At 36.7% G+C, this 22,246-nt stretch overlaps 1 protein-coding gene across 9 annotated transcripts in view; it reads left to right on the forward strand.

Annotated features, from left to right (window-relative positions):
- The window catches only part of LAMA2 (laminin subunit alpha 2), a 608,480-nt gene that overhangs the window by 457,808 nt on the left and 128,426 nt on the right, over positions 1 to 22,246 (forward strand). For 8 of the 9 annotated variants that reach the window (XM_059083775.2, XM_059083778.2, XM_059083776.2 and 5 more), the window contains 3 exons: positions 3,114 to 3,307; positions 16,532 to 16,674; positions 20,043 to 20,141. In XM_059083775.2, the coding sequence (XP_058939758.1) occupies positions 3,114 to 3,307; positions 16,532 to 16,674; positions 20,043 to 20,141 (436 nt within the window). The remainder of the gene's footprint in view (positions 1 to 3,113; positions 3,308 to 16,531; positions 16,675 to 20,042; positions 20,142 to 22,246) is intronic. The other variant, XM_059083777.2, reaches the window with a different exon arrangement.

A 22,246-nucleotide genomic window follows, 5' to 3' on the forward strand; every position in this document is an offset into this window, starting at 1 on the left:
TGCTAACATGTAGTACAAATGGTAAGTTAAGAAACAGAATTCCAGACTGTCTCGGAAGGTTGTAATTTATATTTTTCTGGATGCATATTTTCTATAAGATCAGTACCTTGGAAATTCAAACTTATCACCACTATTTTTAGTAGGTTTTTATTCTTCTAAGGTAATGGAGAGCAACTGAGCTCCACAAACTTTGCTGGGTCTCATTTTTCTCATTTATAACATCAGAATAGTTGATGCCTGATACTCTAAGCTGATACTCTACTTACTTTCCACTGACATTATGAAGATCAGGTAGAGGATACCCTGCCTGAGTACCTACATAGAAGTCTCCTCTCCGATAGGAGAGGCAAAAAAGCCTGAGAATTTACCCCCCCACGCCTTCCTCCAGTGGCCCAGATCTAATGACTCACTAGTGTGCGAGTACAAAAGTCCAGCTCCTTTGCCCAAAAGCTGAACAAATCTTGAGATGCTATTTATGCTCCAGAGCTTTCCATGGACTTAGGCTAAGACTGGGACCTCACCTGGAATCACACCATTGCCTGGATCCTTTCTTTTCCATTTCCTGCTTCACCCACTCCTTTGCTGGATTCTTCTAGGAGCACTTCCTTAAATTATGAATCTCTTTGCAAATATAAACCAATATTAATTTTATCATCATCAATTTAAGAATCATCTTTTAATATAACCAGCAATGGTTGTGTTAATAATGGAAATAAATAGGTAACTAAATAATTAAACACGTTTTATAAATTCCAATTCTGTTTCTGTAAGTTTACAAAACATATTCCTAAATAATTCTGTATGTGGTAACTTTAAACACAATATCCACTACTTGCATATATTTTATATATATATATATATATATATATATATATATATATATATATATATATATAACAGTACAGTCACAATTTCCATGCCAACAGAGATTTGTAACAATTAGGTAACTAAAAGCAGTACAAAATCCAAAAACATTTCCATTTGTTGTGGAGATATATACATCATTTGAATATGTATATTTTAATGTCAGCCAGCATGCTTTAGTGTTCATGCTTAGGCTAATATTCATTTCATGCCCTTGTAAACACCAGCAAGATGACGACTAAAACATCCCTGGATGCCAAGGGGATTATCTGCCATAATTTATGAAAAAATGTTTGATACTATAGCTACATTTGTAAACTGGAGTTTCCACTATCTATAAAAGTGTGTATATAGAAAAGACTGGAAGGGTACACTGAAATAACAATTATTGTCATAAGGCAGAGTGATTATAGAAAAATTACTTTTTTAATATCAATAAATGTTTAATCAATAAGAGGTGACAGTTTATATAGCATAGAGATGAGCAGCGTCATACACTATCAAATGGGAATGGCTTGAATTGTTTTTGCAGTTCTCAAATGTTGTTACAGCTCCATATGCATCATCTCTAACATAAATGATCCGGTTATATTTCCCTGAAAAATTGCTTTTATTCAGCTAAATTAATCCAAAGGTCTTGCTTAAATTTTTATTGTAACCTTCCAAATAAATTTGTTTCACTTCTGAGAGCTTCTTAAATCATTTAAATCACCTTATGACCTGCCCAAACTCATCAACTCAGGTCTAAAACTGCTTAAACGTCTTGAGTGTCGCTGTATTGTAGAAGCCCCTACCCATGCTTTGTCTTCATTACTCTTGTAAAACTCTGAACATTTAATCATTCTGAACCTGCTTAGAACTGAATTCTTTCACCTGAAAATGTTAAGAAACAATTTAAGTGGGCTTATTTAAATGATACTTTTATTGAGCATCTGTAATAGTACATTGGAAATAAAATATTAAAACCATAAATGTATAAAAACCTAACGTTACAGATAATTGTCTTCTTGCTTCGCTTTTTCTAACATGGGATGAACTAATTTTCACAATCAGCCTGCAAATTTCTACAATCCCAGGCCACTAAAGATGGTCCAGGATTATTTGGCTAGTGTTTGCAACTTTTGACTTCAGTCTCCTATTGTGTCTCATCTTCCTCCCATATTTTCCTCTTGAACAAAAATTCTTACTGTTGATTATATTTAGGCTGACTATGTGTATAATTTATTTTCCAATCCAGGATACTCTAGGGAAAGACAGAATATGTTTTTAATACTTAAGCCAGGACAACAGGCAAACTGGGACCATTCTGGTTAAACTAGAGCATATGGTTTTGCCAGCATCTTGTAAAGTTATCAGACTTCCAGTAACATAACCGACAGTGGTACATACTTAGATGAATGGTTGCACAGACGGGTAGAAGAGAGTGGATGGCAATTTGGCTTCATCCAGTTGGATTTCCTTTCTAATTTCTCAAGTCGATGTTACATATTTTATTTGCATAACATTACCCCACTTCCAGAGATACACAATGAAAAATCCATCTTGAGGAAGATGTGGTAGAAAGGAAATACCAGTTGAATTAAATAGAAAATGTAGTAGTTTATCGCCACTTGCTTCTTTTTGCTCATTAGTAAAATTAATGGGTTGAATTCCTTGGTCATTTTGATCTCTAAAATGCATGCATCTAGGAAAGCCCAGGAGTAAATAGAAAATTTTATTCATTTCTAATTTAAAAATGAAACCTTCAAAATAAAGTTTATGATCTAGAGCAATAGTGGGCAGAGTATGGACCACAAAATTTGGCCCATTGCCTAATCCTGTATGGCACTCAAGCTGGGAATGGCGGTTATGGGCAAACTATGATGACAGAGAGCCCTAAATTTGAGCCCTAGTTAAGTAAATTTGATACCTTAACAAGAATCCCATTCTTCTCATTATTAGTTTGGTTTTCCATTAGTAGATTATTATTATAAAACAATTTATATTCTATTATTATGTTTTGAATTCCATCAACCAACAGTGTTTGAAAATTTCTTTCTCTTTCACTGCACAAGTTTGATTTTGCCTCTTGACCTGCAAAGCCTAAAATATTTACTGTCTGGTTCTTTACAGGAAAAGTTTGCTAACCCCTCATCTACTGACTTTTGGTATCAATTGTGTTTCATTCAAACAATACACACACACACAACAACAATTTCGAGGCGTGACTTATTATTAATCTCCTTTGCTTTGTCACTGTTTAAATTCAGGTGTGCCCCTGGCTATACTGGCAGCCCAAGCAGCCCCGGAGGCTCCTGCCAAGAGTGTGAGTGTGACCCCCATGGCTCACTGCCTGTCCCCTGTGACCCAGTCACAGGGATCTGCACGTGCCGACCCGGAGCCACAGGGCAGAAGTGTGACGGCTGCAAACAGTGGCATGCGCGTGAGGGCATGGAGTGTGTTTGTACGTATACTAACTTAGCTATTAGTTCTGGGGGCCTTGGTTCCATTTCTATCTCATTTCCAATGAGAAAGACTGACTTTTTTTTCTTATTCTGCAATAGCTAGTGCTACTCTTCATTCCCTCTGACACTATCTATCCACCTTCTTCTGTTTGCCTGCTGTTTTTGTCTCCATCCCGCTGAGCCAAGAACAGCTGAGAAAATCCTCAGCATGCTTTAGTCAGTCCATTGAAGACCTACAGCAAAGCTCCCGGAGGCAGATTTTATTTTATTTTGCCCATCCCAGAGTTTGCAGTTTTACCTAAAGCTGACATTGCCTTTGTGACAGATTAAAGGTCTGGGTTTATTAAATTTTTTTAGAATCCTCCTGAATTTGTAATCAGCTGGACAGACACTGTAAGGCTTGAATTACAACTGACTTTTCTTTTCCGAGTTTTTACAGAAATCCATGGGCATCCTGCTTCATAACTTTCTTTTGCCCTACAGAACCTGGAATTAGTGACAATGAACTGAAGTGTTTTTACTCATATGTTTTGTTTTGTTTTAATAACTGCTTCTGGATTCAGTAATGCCATACTGAACATACATCGAATATCAGTAGTTAAATAGAATTCTTGGATCTTATATAAATTCTAATCTAAAACAGTTATTTATAAATTTAGAGAGAACAATTATATTATGGTATTGTTTTCCTTGAGGGAATTTACATTAGTGGTCTTAATTCTTTCTAACAAATAGAAATGGAAATTATTTGAGTATCTTTTATTTCAATATTTATTTATTTTAATGTATTTACACATGCCAGTATTTCTGGTTTTAACATCTTATGTGTGTCTAAAGCTTAACATTTTAACTAGAATTTTTGTTTGTGCTCTAGTTTGATGAGTTACCTCAAAAGCTAAGGCTGGCTTTTTAGATATGCCAAAAGGTAAAGACTGGGTATGTTTGGGAATATAACTTTTTAAACGTTTTTTCTATGTATTTCAATAATCTTTGATGAAAGTGTATTGCATTTAAAATAAAAATAAGTGTCAAGGTTGATGGGAGGGGAGAGATGAAGTGTAATATGTAATATACATTTACGTTATCGTATTCAGTTATTGGTATATACATATTCACTCTTCTCAAGTAGAATGGCATATTTTAATGATAATTGAAATGGACTTCGAGTGTAATCCAACTAATTTTAATATTATTATTAAAACTAAATTATTAATATGGAAATATTTAACTAAATAGTATATAGATATTCCTAACCTAAATGCTAATCTAACGGAACTTGAACTTTAAAGTAATTAATTTTCTAGAGGTGAGATCAGAAAAATCTGATCTCTTTTTCTATGAGTTTGTTGGTTTCTTTGCTTTCTATCCTGTTCCATTGATCTATATGTGTATTTTTGTGCCAGTACCATACTGTTTTGATAACTGTAGCTTTGTAGTAGAGTCTGAAGTCAGGGAGCATGATTCCTCCAGTTCTGCTCTTCTTTCTCAAGATTGTTTTGGCTCTTTCGTGTATTTTGTTTTTCCATACAAATTTTAGAATCATTTGTTCTAGTTCTGTGGAAAATGCCATTGTATTTTGATAGAGAGTGCATCAGATCTGTAGATTGCTTTAGGTAGTATGGTCATTTAAACAGTACTTACTCTTGCTATCCATAAGCATGGTATATCCTTCCATTTGTGTTGTCTTCAATTTCTTTAACCAGTGTCTTACAGTTTTACAAGTATAGGTCTTTTACCTCCTTAGTTAGATTTATACCTAGGTATTTTATTCTTTTGATGCAATTGTAAGTGGGATTGTTTTCTTAATTTCTCTTTCTGATAGTTTGTTGTTAGTGTATAAAAATACAACAGATTTCTGTATATTAATTTTGTGTCCTGCCACTTTACTGAATTCAATGATGAGTTCAAATAGTTTTGGGGCAGTGCCTTTAGGGTTTTCTATATATAGCATCATGTCATCTGCAAATAGTGACAGTTTTACTTCTTCTTTTCCTTCTATCTTTCTATATCCTTAAGCTAACTTAGAACAAGAAACCAAAGAATGGATTGACCCAGCACATTTGATCTGCAGGGCCTGTTTTGTCACATGTGCCTATAGTAGAATTTTATAATGCCCATGAGTGGGAATGGATGAAAGTAGCCTGGTCCTGGAAAGAGAATATTTATGTAGTAAGAGAAATATCTTCTGAGAAAAGCTTCTTTGGAGCCTGGAGCATGTATTGTACAGTTAATTCTTCTCTCTGGTTCATCCTCTAGAAAATACAGTTTAATTTGGCCTACATCATGGATATGTATACCCCAAAAAAATGTAGGATAAATGACGTAGGCATGATCATTGCAGTATCTTAGGTGAGCTGCATATTGGTGGAAGGAGTCTCCCTGTGTAGTTAGTTTATACTTTTAATTTATTTAACAAATAATTTTAAATTGTGCTGTAGAGAACACAGAGAAAATGCAGAAAGCATGAAAGAACTTTTCTTGACCACCTACATTTCTAAAAGAAACTAATAGCTGCCATGGACAATTGCCAGAGAGCAAGCTAGGGTTTTATTCAATCCAAAATAGTGAATTTCTTGCAGGACACAGGCTTTTATACATGGGCATTCCATTACTATCATGAAGAATTTACACAAATAGTCTGTGCCCTTAGTAGGAAATATTTAGATACAAGAGTCTCTCTATAGTTAGCCAAATTCAACCCACCAACGTTATCAACCCCTCCAAGCCCACTCAGTGCCTGGGCACACCTGACCAACATATCTGCTTTCAATCCCAGGCATCCCCTACAGCCCCTTCCGCCACACAGGATTCATCACAGTAGTAATTCTTTAAAGGTTCACCCATGTTGAGAGCCTACCATTTGTCAGAAATGATGTTAAGCGCTTTATATGCTGTTCTTTTCATTCTTGCCACATCCCCATACATTATTATGTCCACAGTGTGATTTAAAAAACAAAAAACAAAAAACTGAAATCAACTATACCCCAACAAAAATTTTTACATTTTAAATAAATAAATAAATAAAACTGAATTTAGGTGATTTAAGTCACCTTTCCAATGTTCACCCTGACTTTTCAACAGAGTTGTGATTTGAACCTAGATCTGTCTTGAAAATCTTACTTTCTTAACCTCTATGCTGACTGTTAATGCAAGACACAAAAAGCAAACATGGTTTTCCCAATATATTCAACATTAATTATTTCAGTTCTTAATTAATTTACTTCTTCTGGGCTTAGAGCCCATCTTACCTCTATGAAGAAGAAAGATAAAATGGGCTTAAGAAATGAAAAAAAATTTAATGTGCATAATGTCAGTAGGTACATACATTTTTTCCCCTCTGCTAACCATTAAGACTCTTTCCTCTAAGTTTTAAAACATTATGGTAGTTATCAGGAGTTCCCTGGTGGTCTAGTGGTTAGGATTCAGAGCTTTCACTGCTGTGGCCGAGGTTCAATCCCTGGTCAGGGAACTGAGATCCCATGAGCCACATGGTGTGGCCAAAAAAACCCAAAAACATTATGGTAGTTATGATAGATTCTTATTCATCAGAGATAGTCAAGTGGAATCCTGTCCTCTGTACAGATGAGAAGACACACTAACTGGGTGCTCAGATTTCCTCCAAAGCCTTTTCATTTTTTTCTTGTGGGAATAATTGGAGAGAGCTCTGCAATGAATTCTTTCTTTACAGATGTTGATGAGTTCTGAGTAGATATTTTATTGGATTTCCCAAATCAGGACTTCCTAGTAAGTTAGGTTAATACAAATCCAACTTCTTCTTTCAATCCTCATTCATAATTTACATGTCATTTTATGAAGTGAGAACAACCACCTGCCTTTCTGAAATCTGAGACTCAGCAAGAAAAGCATTATTTATTTAATAGTAAAGTTTTGTATTGGGAAGCCCAAAACTTGGATTTTTTCATGTCCTATTTTCTATAGACTAGTAATTAACACTGAACAACTTGTACAATGTTTAAAATAGATTATGAGTGGTGTAGTAAAATATATTATTCTCCTAAAGAACAGAATTTAAAATTAGTAGCTGTTGGCAGGATGTCATTCCATAAAGAGTGCCTGAAATATCATTTTATAAATATCATATTGATGCTTTCTATTTTTATTCAGAGCATATGAAATATTAGGTATATATCAGCTTTATTATTTATAGTCACAATTTATCTAGAATATAACATTTAAGAAGATGCTTTGCTTGCTAATGTTGCAAAAGCAATTATGAACTGTTTTTTTTACATGTAACCTAAGGTAAGCATAACTAAATGCGGTAATGCACTAACTCTGTAAAATGTGCACTTTCTAGACACTTGATAAAACCCAAGATTTGAAGTTTTACCCTGACTTGATACTGACCTGCAGAAACACAGTCTAGATTGTTGTTTTTATTTTTATTTTTTTAATTTTATTGAATCCTAGTTGATTTACAGTGTCTTGTTAGTTTCAGGTATACAGCATGATTCAGTCTTATATATGTATATTTTTTTTCAGATTTTTTTCCCTTATAGGTTATTACAAAATATTGAGTATAGTTCCCTGTGCTCTACAGTAGGTCCTTGTTAGTTATCTATTTTATATAGATTATTGTTTTTAATAGCCAGTTGCCAGCAAGGATCTATCACAATAATGCAGGGGCCCTTATATATTATCACTAGAACCCTGCAGTACTCTTATAATCAAAGATGATTATTAATGGCAGTTATTGTCCCCTATATATGAGAGCAGGAACAAAATAGTGGAATGTGGTTGATTACTGTAAAGAAAATGGGACTTCCTATAATAAAAGATGATGAAAAACATCAGTTGACCTCCATTTGCTATTTAATTAGTGAGGCTCTGTTGGACATGTGATCACACTCCATCCTAACCTCTTTTTTTTTTTAACATCTTTATTGGAGTATAATTGCTTTACAATGGTGTGTTAGTTTCTGCTTTACAACAAAGTGAATCAGCTATACATATACATACGTTCCCATATCTCTTCCCTCTTACATCTCCCTTCCTCCCACCCTCCCTATCCCACCCCTCTAGGTGGTCACAAGCCACCTAGCTGATCTTCCTGTGCCATGCGGCTGCTTCCCACTAGCTATCCACCCTACGTTTGGTAGTGTATATATGTCCATGCCACTCTCTCACTTTGTCACATCTTACCCTTCCCCCTCTCCATATCCTCAAGTCCGTGCTCTAGTAGGTCTGTGTCTTTATTCCCTTCCTACCCCTAGGCTCTTCATGACATTTTTTTTTTCTTAGATTCCATATATATGTGTTAGCATACGGTATTTGTTTTTCTCTTTCTGACTTACTTCACTCTGTATGACAGACTCCAGGTCCATCCACCTCACTAAAAATAACTCAATTTCATTTCTTTTTATGGCTGAGTAATATTCCATTTTATATATGTGCCACATCTTCTTCATTCATGTTGATGGACAATTAGGTTGCTTCCATGTCCTGGCTATTGTAAATAGAGCTGCAAAATAGACATTTCTCCAAAAAAGATATACAGATTGCCAACAAACACATGAAAGAATGCTCAACATCATTAATCATTAGAGAAATGCAAATCAAAACTACAATGAGATATCATCTCACACCGGTCAGAATGGCCATCATCAAAAAATCTAGAAGCAGTAAATGCTGGAGAGGGTGTGGAGAAAAGGGAACACTCTTGCACTGTTGGTGGGAATGTAAATTGACACGGCCACTATGGAGAATTGTACAGAGGTTCCTTAAAAAACTAAAAATAGAACTACCATACGACCCAGCAATCCCACTACTGGGCTTACACCCCGAGAAAACCATAATTCAAAAAGAGTTATGTACCAAAATGTTCATTGCAGCTCTGTTTACATCCTAACCTCTTAAACACCATCCTCTCTCTGTCCCCATTTAATCCTCAAGTACTAGTTCCTATTCAAAGCCCAGTATGTCTATTATAGTTTTCTACAACTCTAAACTGGGACATGTTGCTCAAATCCAGGCATCAGGATAGCTATAAAAGTAACTTCTGTTCACCCTCCTTACACCTTTTTCACATCTATTTTGTTAGTGAAAGATGCTTTGAGTTTCTTGTTGGCAACGTTCTTGGCCTTGGTCCAGGCTAGCAATGCTGTAGAACAGCATCTATCACTCTGATTCCAGGTAATTTTCTTATTGGCCATCAGTCTCAGTGGTATGTATATCACATTGAGAAAGCCATTCCATTAATAGATTAAGGAGTTGTGCTGTTGAACTGTTATATGGAAGAGGCTGATCACTATTTCTTTTCTTTTCAGTCAGGCTTTATTTTGAGAGTAAACTCTACTTGATTGCAGTTTGCACTCTGCAGAACCCAGGGAGTTTATTAACCTTGAAGAAAAATAGATCACATCATCTTAAAGTTGGAAGTCTTATAAATGAGGTAGTCTAATCATCTATTCGGTGGTGTCCCTGAAACAGACCATCTCCTAATGCAAGGAAGCATGCTATAGTGAAGGGGCTATAGAAGCTTTGAATTCTGGCTGGCCACATAAAAGTTGTGTGACATTCGATTAGTTAACTTTTCTAAACCTCATTTTATTATCCATAAAGTGGAAATAAAATCCTATGTACATCAGGTGGTGTCTAAGCATAATAGATGTTCATTAAATTTTAGCTGTTCTTATCATCATGGTTATTATTTGATCTTTTTTTTTCAAAAGCATGATGCTTTGTGCAGCTCCGCAGTTTTTGACGAGATAGTTAGGTTAGGCTAAATTCTGTTTTTTTAATAATTCTAGGCTTTTCAAGTCACTGACAACCCCTTTTATGGTGACCCTACACTTTTCTCTTCTCTTAAAGTTCTTCAAATACATTATTTATAGATTCATAAACACTATGATTGTAACTTTTTTCTCATCTTTAAAATTAGGATATTAATAGTACTTACCTCATAGAATTGCTGTAAACATTAGATGAGGGCTTCCCTGGTGGCGCAGTGGTTGAGAATCCGCCTGCCGATGCAGGAGACACGGGTTCGTGCCCCGGTCCGGGAAGATCCCACATGCCGCGGAGCGGCTGGGCCCGTGAGCCATGGCTGCTGAGCCTGCGCGTCCGGAGCCTGTGCTCCGCAAAGGGAGAGACCACAACAGTGAGAGGCCCGCCTACCACAAAAAAAAAAAAAAAACATTAGATGAGATAATGAAGGTAAGACACAACATATTGTCTTCAATGTAGTAAATATTGTATAGATAAAAGCTACTGTCTCATTATTACTTATAATACTTTCAAAGCTTCCATTTGTTTTTTGAAGGGCTATACCATACTTGAACCATATCAAACTTATTTTAATATATATTTACATACATAATTTTATTTACTATTTATATATGTATATATATCACAACTACTTGGTACATGAATAAATTCATCAGCCTCATCCTAAACCTACAGAAAGTCTTTCCCTCTATTCAAAGAACTAACAGGCAAAAAAAAAAAAAAAAAAAAAGCCTTTTTAATGGGTCTGAAACCACATTTTTATTTTAGAAGATATTTATCTATAAATAATATGGAATAACTGAATCCATTTTAATAAGCCTTAAATAAATGCCAATCTAAAACTTTCTTCTTCAAGAAGAAAGAGGAAAGAGAAATATACAATCCATACCCAAGGAATTATCAATGGCCTTAATGTACAAGTATTAAATTAAAACACACACATTAACACACAAATTTTATCTTTTGTTAGAAATGTATATTTACTCATTTTATCCCTTTTTGATTAGAGCAGACAATTTATATATCTTTACCTAAAATTGGTTAATAGGTTTGGCCTTTTAAAAAATATGCAATGCACTCATTTCAGCTTTGACTTCTTTGGTTTGGATGCAGTGTGTGAATTTTTTGTGACGGTAAGCCAGTAGTTATTATTCATGGAGGACTCTGGTAGAAATGCAGTATTTTTTACTAATTACTAACAGAAAGATCTGTAATATCAGCTGCATGATTTGCCCCTTACATGTGCCCAGCTATAACAACCTGACTGTAGTATTGCATTTGCTAGTATTAGACACAAATTTATCCTGACATTTTTATAAGCAAAGCCTCAAAAACATTTAGTCATGTAAAATATAATCATAGTCTTGAAATATTTGCTTTTGCTCCCATGCATTTCAGGCAGAATCTCATTTTATAACCTTATCTCTATTGCTGAATAGGAGAATGGTTTGGAGACGTTCCTTGGGGGTCTTGATTATAAGATAGGTGTTAATTTACACTGAGCAGTTACTGCACCCTTATCAAAGAACAGTTGTTTACATAATGTGAACATTCCTTGTCTCTGTACACTCTTCACATCTTCCCTATCATAGTGAATTAAACGTGGTTTTAATTTGCATCCCATTTCCAGTGTTCGTTGCCAGACATTTCAGACTTTTTGAGGACAAATAAAAGTAGCTTGTGGTGTAAGTTAAATATTTTGTGTCAGGATAAAATAGCAAACCATTATCTAAAGGGCACATTTCCCCATGTGTTTATCTTATAACTGCATGAACTAGACTTGTACAGAAGCTTTGAAAAAAATCCCATGGCTGTAGAATTCCTAAGTCTTTCTGACCCATTTGGACAGATGTTAGTGTATTACTTGGAGCATACTATAAAACTTACCTTTCATCTATGGAAATGTGCTTGTACTTTGTTCCCCCCAAAGCAGATACGGAGACCATAAGACATGGGATAATAATAGACCTTTGGACACAGAGACACAAAATGGAATTATGAGTCCTTGAAAGAGCAATTAAGTATATTTTCATTTCAACAACTGAAGATGAGGAGCCAAAACAGATGGGCAAGGGGTAGAATAAATGACAGAAAAATCCGTATTCCATCATGCCTCTTGGCATTCTAGCTCACCAATTTACTCTGTAGTGTATTACAGTAAATCAGATCTAGTTCTGCATTCCAGTCCCTGATTTCTGCTTGTCTGAAGTGAAAACTGAGAATACTGAGAAAACATTTCCCTGAAAATATTTCTGGAACCATCAGTAAAGAGCCTCTAGCCATACCATTATCAATGAGCTGACTCAATTCCTCTCAGAATTGTGTAGGTTATGAATTATAGATAAATTAGAGGAAGAGCTAGCAAAGTGTTTCTGAAGCATACACTACCCTAAAAAGCATAGTGAGATGTCATATTATCAAGTATCTTTCAAGATCTTGAAAGTGAAAAAAGAGCACAATGCTTTGAATGGAACTTTTAAAGTAGTGATGAACTTGGATTCAGTGGTAAAGGAACCTTCACATTCTTCTTAACTTTTAACAAAATTAAGAACTGTTGTTAATAGTTTTTAACCTATGAATTGCAACTTGAAGTCTCTGAGCTGAATTCACATGCTAAATCACACATGCGAAACTTGAGAATGTTTATCAGTTATCTATTGCTACTACTCCAAAATTTAATAGTTGTTGATAATATACAACAACTCTATATATCCTCCCTATTCTGTAGGTTGGCAGTTTGAACAGGGTCCCCTTGGATAGTTCTTTTGTTATCATGCGGTGGGGCGGGTTCCTAGATGGCCTTATTCGCATGGTAGGACCTCAGCTAGAATGGTTGGATCTGCCTTTCTGTTGTTCATGTCGCCTCTCTTCCTCAAGAAGGCTAGCCTGGGATTTTTAACAAGGCAGCAGGATTCCAGAAGTGTGGAAGCAGAAACTGCCGAACTCCTTGAAGCTAAGGCTCAGTGTCCCTCTGAAGCATTCTGATGGTCAGAGTTTGTCATGAAGCCAACCCAGACTCAAAGGGGGATGTGCGGGGGAGTAGACTCCACCTCTTAATGGGAGGAGCAGCAAAGAAATGGTAAACACCTTTAACCCTCCCTCCTCCCCAGAAATGAGCATCATCTTTATCTGGCCAGTAACCCGACTGTGTCATTTCTTTTATTAACTTTTTGTATATCTTTTCTTCCCCTCCATTCCTCCATTCCAATACCTTTCCTGTGTCAGTATTACCTCATGCAGGTATCATAGCAATCATCTCCTTGACATCAGTCAGTTTCTGCTTCTCCAATCACAAGACAATTTTCTCTCTCTGGCCATTGTTTTTATGCTATTCTGTTCCTCACATATCTGTGTGATTCTTTTTTTTTTTTTTTTTCATTTTTTTTTTAAACATCTTTATTGGAGTATAACTTTTACAATAGTGTGTTAGTTTTTCCTTTACAACAAAGTGAATCAGTTATACATATACATATACATATACATATGTTCCCATATCTCTTCCCTCTTGCATCACCCTCTCTCCCTATCTCTCCCTCCCTATCCCACCCCTCTAGGTGGTCACAAAGCACAGAGGTGATCTCCCTGTGCAATGCGGCAGCTTCCCACTGTGTGGTTCTTCATTTCGTCTCACATATAATGTTCTCACATTCAGACAATTCCTATTTGGCCAATATTTTTATCTCTATTTCTCTATCTCTTTCTCTCCCTCTCTCTATTCTTCTCTCAATCCTCTCCTTGTAACTCCCTGATCTTCTCCAAAATATTTTTTGCTCTCCTTTCACAAAGATAGTAGTAAGCAAATATTTATTGATTATTTACTATGTGCAAGACACTTTCTTAGGCACTGTAACCAAAGTTGATTAAGGTCCCTCTCTGAGGAGAGAGAAACAATATATAAACACGTGAAATGAAAAGATAGCCAATACATGCATGAGTGTTAAGATAAAAAGACAAAGGGAATACAGTAGTGGTTGGTGGGGACAGTAATTTCAGAGTCATCAGGGCCTTTTCCTCCGAGGAAGTAACACTTGAGCACTTGACCTAGATCTCCAGGAGTCACATGGGTGAAGATGAAGAAAGAAGTGTTCTCGGCAGAAGAGACAGCAAGTAAAATGACCTCCTCCAAATCCTTGCTCCCTTTAGGATAGAGCATCCCTAAAGTTGGTTATCTGGCCCAGTGGTTCTAAACTCTGGCTATATGATAGGATCATCTGGAATCTCGTAAATATACAGATGCCTAGGCCTCACCACAGACCCATCAAATCAGATTCTCTGGAGGTGGGTAGGGGAAACACCTAGATACCTGTATTTTTTAAATCACCATGATTCGTATGCAGCCAAGATGGAGAACCACTGACCTACAGTAGTGCTTTTCAAACATTAACATGCATAGGTCACATGGGAATCTTTCTAAAATACAGATTCTGGTTCACTAGATCTAGGATAGAGCCCAAGATTATTCTATTTCTAACAAGCTCCCAGGTCATGCCATTGCTGTTGACCTAGTAGTTATTCAAAGTGTGGTGCTCAGACCAGAGTGTTAGTGTTCACCTGGGGGTTTGTTAGAAAAGCACATGCTCAGTCAGAGAATCAGAAACCAGGTGATTCGATCACCTCTTGAATCAGAACTGCTAGGTGTATGGCCCAGCCTCCTTTGATTTAAGAAAGCCTTCAGATGATTCTGAAACCCACTCAAGTGTGAGAATCAGACTGGGCCTTGGTGTTTAGACATAGTCAGTTTGGTACCTAATTGTGTTCCAGGTTGTGTTTTCTACAATTACTTCATGTCAGGAGGTCTGTTGAAGCTTCTCAGGCACTTGCACTGAACAGAGGGTTTGAAGCCACAGCATTCTCTTCCTTTTACTTAGTTTCCATGCAGAGCAAATTCTCTTTCATTCTGACTAGAAGAGGAAGAGATCCAACTCTAGTTTCAGATTCCACCTCCAGCTCCCAAAGCCTCTTTGTTCACTCAGCTTGCAAGGCATCAGGAGCTTACAGCACCCCTGCAGGTGACACTCAACACTTACAGGTGTCACCTGCAAGGAGCTGATTTATTAAAAGCTCTGCTGGGGCAGTTGAATCCCTGTGAAGGGATATTGTAACTCACCTCTAACTGCTGTCCCATCACAGAATCACTCTCTGTACTACTGCTCTTTGTTTACAAGCTTCAGTTAAAGGTTTTCTCTCCATTAGGCAGCTCAAGGGAGTCCTGTTTAGAGAACTAATTGAATTCTTGCCAGTTTGGGGCATGATCCAAAGCTGCTCCAAGTCTCAGTATTTTTCATGTTATGTATTTTCCTCTCTGCTAATATGTGTATAGCTTTTATACCTCTATCTGCAGAATGTAAGCTAGAAATTGTAACTGTATGCACGAACGCATATCATAAATATGGTAGCACTTGCTTCTTGGCATGGAGAAGCTACATCTCATTACTCTGATGCAGAGTGAAAAAAAATTTTTGAACTGAAAATCCAAACTGAACAGGTATATTTTATAAAGCCTCAAAAAGAATCAATATCTTTTAATTTTAGAAATTGTACTATTTATGAGATTCATGTGATAATGGTGAAGAAACCATTGTTTCTCTCCACCACCCTACTACCATCCATCCCCCTTCCACCACCACTAAATTTGAATAGTCCCTCTTTCTAATCATTGCAAAAATATAGGTAGAACACTAACACTCTTGGCTACTTCAAGAATAAAGTTTTCCTGGCTTTTGGCAATTATTTATCCACGAGACAAGATTAGGTTAATCATCAAAGTAGGAATTTGTGGGACTGCATCTAATCATGAGTGATAATGTGCTGAATAGTTAAAGAGGAAGAGTTGGCAAATGCATAAGTAAGTAAGTGAACAAGTAAGTAATAAATAAATATATTTCATCATGAGAAAAAAACCAAATTGTAAAAAGAAGAGTTCCTTTGACTTTAAAAAATATTCTTCTCAATAGATGTCAAGCCAAAGAGTCATACAGTTTTTGAATATGTAATACCTGAAACACGTAGAGACCTAATTGCTATTAGACACTCCACATTGCAATTTAATGGGGCAACGTGTACATTTTTAGATTCCAAAGCATATTTTATTGCCAATTACAGAGTTCCTCTAGATTGTTCATGTGGGACTCTCTGGGGCATTTATAATGTTATAGTCCATGTTTCACCTCTCCTTTAGTACTTAGGTAATACACTCGTTTACCCTCAAAATCTGTTTGGTTCCTCCTCTTTGGTTTCTCAGTTTATATCATCATCCATATTTCAGGTTCTGGGCAACAGGCATGTCTGCTCTTTTGTTGTTCTTTTCATCTTTTATCAACCGTCATCCATTCGAAAGCATTAATATTCTGAGATGAGAAACATCATCTTTCATAGAATAATACTTAGGCCATAAAGTATTTCATAGCTGAAATCTTTGCACATCTGCCTGGAATGCTTAGCAGAAGTAAACATTCTTTGCTGCTTCCCTTTCACAGTTTGTGGAGACGAATGCACCGGCCTTCTTCTCGGTGACTTGGCTCGTCTGGAGCAGATGGCCACGAGCATCAACCTCACTGGCCCACTGCCCGCTCCTTATAAAATTCTGTATGGTCTTGAAAATAGGACTCAGGAACTCAAGGTAGGTTGGAGCAGTAACAGCAAGAGCCAGGGGAAAAAAATGACAGAAGCTTCCAAAGGGGTAATTGCCATAATTGGTAAATGCTCTTCCCTTTGTCCCAAATCTAGGCAGGCAGCCGTTAGGGAAATTCAAAGACCTTCTAAACCAGTGTTTTTCAAACTTGAGAACTATAATATACTGATTGCTCTTATGGAAAAAGAGGCTCATGTACCCCCAGTGTTTGGCCTAAATCAATTTTATTATGTTCCTTAAATATGTGCAAATGTAAAATCAGATATGAACTCCTTATACTTAATAGCTCTATAAAATCAAAACAAATTAATCTTTACAGAAGCCTAAAAAACCAATGAAATTCAAATTAAAAACATTAATATAAAATAACAGATGATTTTTGCTGAAAGCAAATTGCTACTTGCAACAAGAATATCATATTACTTCCACATAGGTTCTTTCATCAGCATGTGACATGTAGTAACTCAGTTCTCCTACCTTTCCACAGTTTGAACTAGAGAACTCTTTGTGAGGGGTCCTGAAATGACATTTGGCATCACTTGACAAGTGATTTATGTGCTCAGTCTGCCATATGATCAAACAGGCATGCAAATGTAGGTGCTAAGATCAAGTGGCTCTGTGCATCTCTCAGGTGCCCAGCCTGGGTTCCAGAAATGCTTACATTAACATTTAAGTTTACTGTCAAAATGAAAACACAAGGTGAAAATTTTGTACTAGAGAATGAGGAGACTTTTGAAAGTACTTCAACAAGAGCTAATGTTGTTGTAAGAGAAACACTATTCTAAGGCATCGTTAAAGCTTTCAGTAGTTAATGGGATAAAGAGGAAATGTTAAGGAAATTGGAGTTGTTTCACCTGAATAAAAAAAAGATGAAAAGTGTCTCCTTATACACTATCAGTCAATTACTGGATATTTATTAAGAAACTCTGGAATGCCCCAGTATTGCACTTGGTTCCCCAGGGGTTTCATGACCCCTATAATGCAGTCACTACCCTTAGGAAGCTTAGAGTCTATGTGGTTTAAAAATAGTTGAACAATAATTAAACAATTAGCAAAAATATATAATTACCACGTGCTTTACAGAAATTTGACATACAATCGAGTTCAAAGATTGGAGAAATAGATAAGACCCAGAGTAACCAGGGAATACATCATTAATGAAAGTGTAATTTGTGTTAGAACTTGAAGGATAGAAACGATTTCAATAGGCAGAGAATTATTGGTGAAGACTGGAGGGAGAAATCTAAGATTTCTTCACTAGGCACTGGCGGACGTTCTTCTAGGGAATATATTCTTTAATTTAGACCACAGCCTTCAAAGTAAGTATTATTATCCTTATTTACCAGAAGAAGAAACCAATCATGAAGATAGAAAAATAACATTTATTGATGAGTATCTCTGTGCTGGACAATTGACTAAAGTCTTATGTGAATTATCATACCTAGATTTTACAGAAACTCCAAGAAGTAGGAAAGGAGTACTGTATTAGCTATGTTTGTCTCAGATAGCCGGGTAGGGACACTGAGGCACAGAGACAAGGTCACATGGCTACTAGGTACAGAGCTGGGACTTGGAAGGAGGTAGTTTAACTTTAGGGCCTGTGAGAATGAAACTACCTTCACACAGCTCAAAGAGAGAAGGGCTCAGTCCGCCAGTAGCGAAGTCTCCTTGACCCCCAGCCCATCCATACATACTCTTGCCACTGAATCTAGGAGAGCCACATGCGCAGAGGCAGATGTGTGGATGAGCAAGGCCTGTCCAGCAGACATTAGAAGTCAGGCCTGCTAGTGAAAGATAAGGCTGGAGACTTCACTGGGCCCGGGGTGATATGAAGGACAATCATGAAAGCCAGGCAGAGGAATCTGAGTTTGCTTTGTAGGCCCAGCATTCAGAAGGGCAGAGTTCAAATAAAGAAAATGCTGACCAGTTATCATGTGTGGAAGGAATACAAAGAAAGAAAATTAAACTAGAGAAGCAAATACTTCAGTAGGACGTAAAATAATTTTAAAGTAATAACTTAAACAATGGGTAAAGTACTGAAGGGCCCTCTGAAAGAGGTTCCAATCTGTGGACATCAACCAAGCCTGGGGTTCAGTCACCTATTTATTTCCTTATGGCTGGGTATTGGTCAGAATGACCTCGATTTTCCTTAAATTCCAGTCTTTCTTGATTCTGTTTGTGTTCTTCTTCCATAATTTGTTTAATATCTGGATATTTGGAACCCCATTTTGATATTCTAAATCCTTAAGCAAGCTATGTGCCCTCTTTGTTCCGTTCCTTCAACTGTGTCAACGCTCCCTGGGTTCCAGCCAGAGATGACCAGAAACACACATGTGATAGAACAAAGTTGGGTTTACTAACTTGTTGCAACAAGGGGCACTGCACAGTATGGGGAGTTGGGGCTGTCTCAATAACAGGGCATTAGGAATCACTTAGAGTATTGGGGGTTTGTGCTAGGGAATTTGGGGGCAGATTCAAGGAAACAGGGGTTTGTGTTGGACTGGGTACTATTCGGAAGTGGGAATAATTCCATAATTAAGTATTCTAATGAATCTTATCTAGAAGGAGGGAAGAAAAAGGGAGGCTAAAGCTACAGTTAGTAAGGAGGCAGTGGTCACTCATATTAGCCAGAAAATGGGATTGGAGGTACTTTTGTGGTCTGCACAGAGACCCTGATTTCATCTGCATTTAGATAAGATTATGGAGTGGTCTCATCTTTTGTTTCATTCATCATTCTCACAGAGTGATCCTGTCTACTGTTAGTGTTTGGTGAGATTGATTATGTTCAGTAGGAGAGGAAAATGACCCATCTGTGAGTGCCAGGCCAGCTCCTACAACATTGATGCCATGCAGTTAGTTAATGTCTGGCCAGGTCGGTCCTTCTGTCAGGGCTCCTGTCCTCAAAGAAAGAGGTAATAAACCTGTAAACTGTACCTCTGTTGATTAGAATGGGAGCCTTAAAGACTCAGACAAGGTTCATCGTGACTCTACCCCTTAGTGGCTGTGCAATCTTGTATAAATTTTTAAGTCTCTTTAAGCCACAGTTTTCTATAGACAAAATGAAACAGCATTTATCTCATAGAACTGTTGTAAGAGCTAAATGAAAATCAAAACAAAACAAAAAGACCTGGAACATAGTAATGTCTCAATAAATTGCAGCAGTTTGCATTATTTGCCAGATTATTCTGCACGGTGCTTTGTAGGTGCCCAACTGAAATAGTTTCTTTCTCGCTTCTCTGAAGGAGAGAAGGCTAAGTTCTTTGTATATAAAGAAAAAATATGTTCTGTTAAATGTTCAACCCATGATCGCTGTAAGACCATTTACTAAAAAACATATGGAATGAAATCTTTTTCAGCATTTGCTCTCACCTCAGCGGGCCCCAGAGAGGCTCATTCAGTTGGCAGAAGGCAATCTGAACACGCTGGTGACAGAAATGAATGAACTTCTGACCAGGGTAAGTTGGCAAAATCATGCTTCTTCTTAAAGCAGATAGATTATGTATAATTAAGGAAAATTACTTCAAATTTCTGAAATGCAAATCTTGTTCTTCCTAAATCCCAATTTGGTGCATGAAATAGATGTATTTTTGACTTGCTACTTCTGCCACAGATAAAATCTGAGAACCCAGTAGCACAAGAAAAGATGGGGATACATACTTGGGAATTGTCAAGGACAATGGCTAAAAATATCAGAATGACAGTATATTTTGAGTACTCTATCCAGTAGCTTCCATGGTAAAGTTTTTATCGATTCTGGATTCCCAAAGCCCTGGCTCTGACTATGTAAGGAAAGAGAAAAACAAATGAAAATACTTGTAGTCTCTTTGATCTCGTAAGGTTTTTGTGTTTGTATAGAAATACAGCCTAAATCATTATCCCCCCACAAAAGAGGAAATCTTCTTTATCATGAAAATCCAAAGCATTCATGACACTTTTTAGAGTCAGAATGTAAAGTCCATGTTGCGTTTATCAGACTTTTTAAGCTATTGGGAGTTTTAAATTTTCAAAACTGCAAGAGGGTTAAGGTTCTTTTCCCTGATACAGAATGAAGAAAAGAGCATAAAGTCTGCCATCTTGTGGCCGGAAAAATGCATGAACTGGAAAACTGGCCTGGAATTTAGGGATCCAGTTTGATTATCAAAGAACTGTAAATGACAAAAAATATTGGAGCTAGAAGGTTCTTACAGATTGTCTAGTCCATTTTTTTAAAGAAGAAATCCCTCAGGCCATGATAGTGAAATAAATTAGCAATGGCCGTGTACTTCACCAAATTCAAGGACCTAAGTAGGACCCAGATTCCAGATTCCCACTGGCCCAGTACCATTTCCACCTAACCTGCTGCTGGCTTAGGAGAATTTCCACAGGGAAATCAAATGGGATTCTGAGCACGTAATGCTAAACAATGGCCCTGAGGCCCTGATGTTACCAATAGCGTACTAAACACTTTTTCAGAATCTCCTACCAGCAGTATGGAATGTACAAATACAGAACAGAGTTTCTTGCCAAATGTAGTTAGATATTAATCAGATTAATGAGTACAAATTATCTCATATCAATGCAATAATTAACAATTTTGTATTGGTTATGTGAATACACTAAATAAGAATTTTTAAATGGACCATGCCAAAGTAATCTCAATTCAACAGCACATATGAATGTTCACCACATACAAAGCCCAAGCGCTAAGTGTTGGCAGATGAAAGATAAAAATGAGGCTCAGTCTGTCTTCAAGGAGGTTGCAACCTCCAATTTTAGTTAACGACACCAAAGCAATTGATGAAAGGAATAATTGATAAGCTGGGCTTCATTTAAGTTAAACACTCTGCCTTGTGACAGACACTGTCAAGAGAATGAGAAGGCAAGTCACAGATTGGGGGAAAATATTTGTAAGACATAGCTAATAAAAAACTGTTACAAAGAACACTTAATAATAATTTAAAAAACAACTCGATTAAAAAATGAGAAAAGTCTTATTTCATTCAGGCTGCTATAGCAAAATACCACACACATTGAGATTTCCTCCATGTCTTTTGATGGCTTGATAGCTCATTTCTTTTTAGTGCTGAGTAGTATTCCATTTTCTGGATGTACCAAGTTTATTTATCCATTCACCTACTGAAGGACACCTTGGTTGCTTTTAAGCTTTGGCAATATGAATAAAGCTTCTATAAACATCCAAGTATATAAGTTTTCAATTCATTTGTGTGAAAACCAAAGAGTGCAATTGCTGGATCATATGGGAAGAGTGTGTTTAGTTTTGTAAGAAATCTCCAAACTGTCTTCCAAAGTGGCTATACCATTTTGCATTCCCAGCAGCAATGAGTAAGAGTTCCTATTGCTCCAAATCCTCACCAGCATTTGGTGTTGTCAGTGTTCTGAATTTTGGCCATTCTAGAAGGTATGTAGTAGTATCTCATTCTAGTTTTAATTTACAATTCCCTAATGAAATACTATGTTGAGCATTTTTATATGCTTATTTGCCATCTGTATATCTTTGTCGGTGAGATATCTGTTCAGGTCTTACTATGGAAAAAATGCGTGTGTCCTCTCCAAAATTCCT

Source organism: Kogia breviceps, chromosome 13, assembly GCF_026419965.1.
Source record: "Kogia breviceps isolate mKogBre1 chromosome 13, mKogBre1 haplotype 1, whole genome shotgun sequence".
Classification (NCBI taxonomy): Eukaryota; Metazoa; Chordata; class Mammalia; order Artiodactyla; family Physeteridae; genus Kogia; species Kogia breviceps.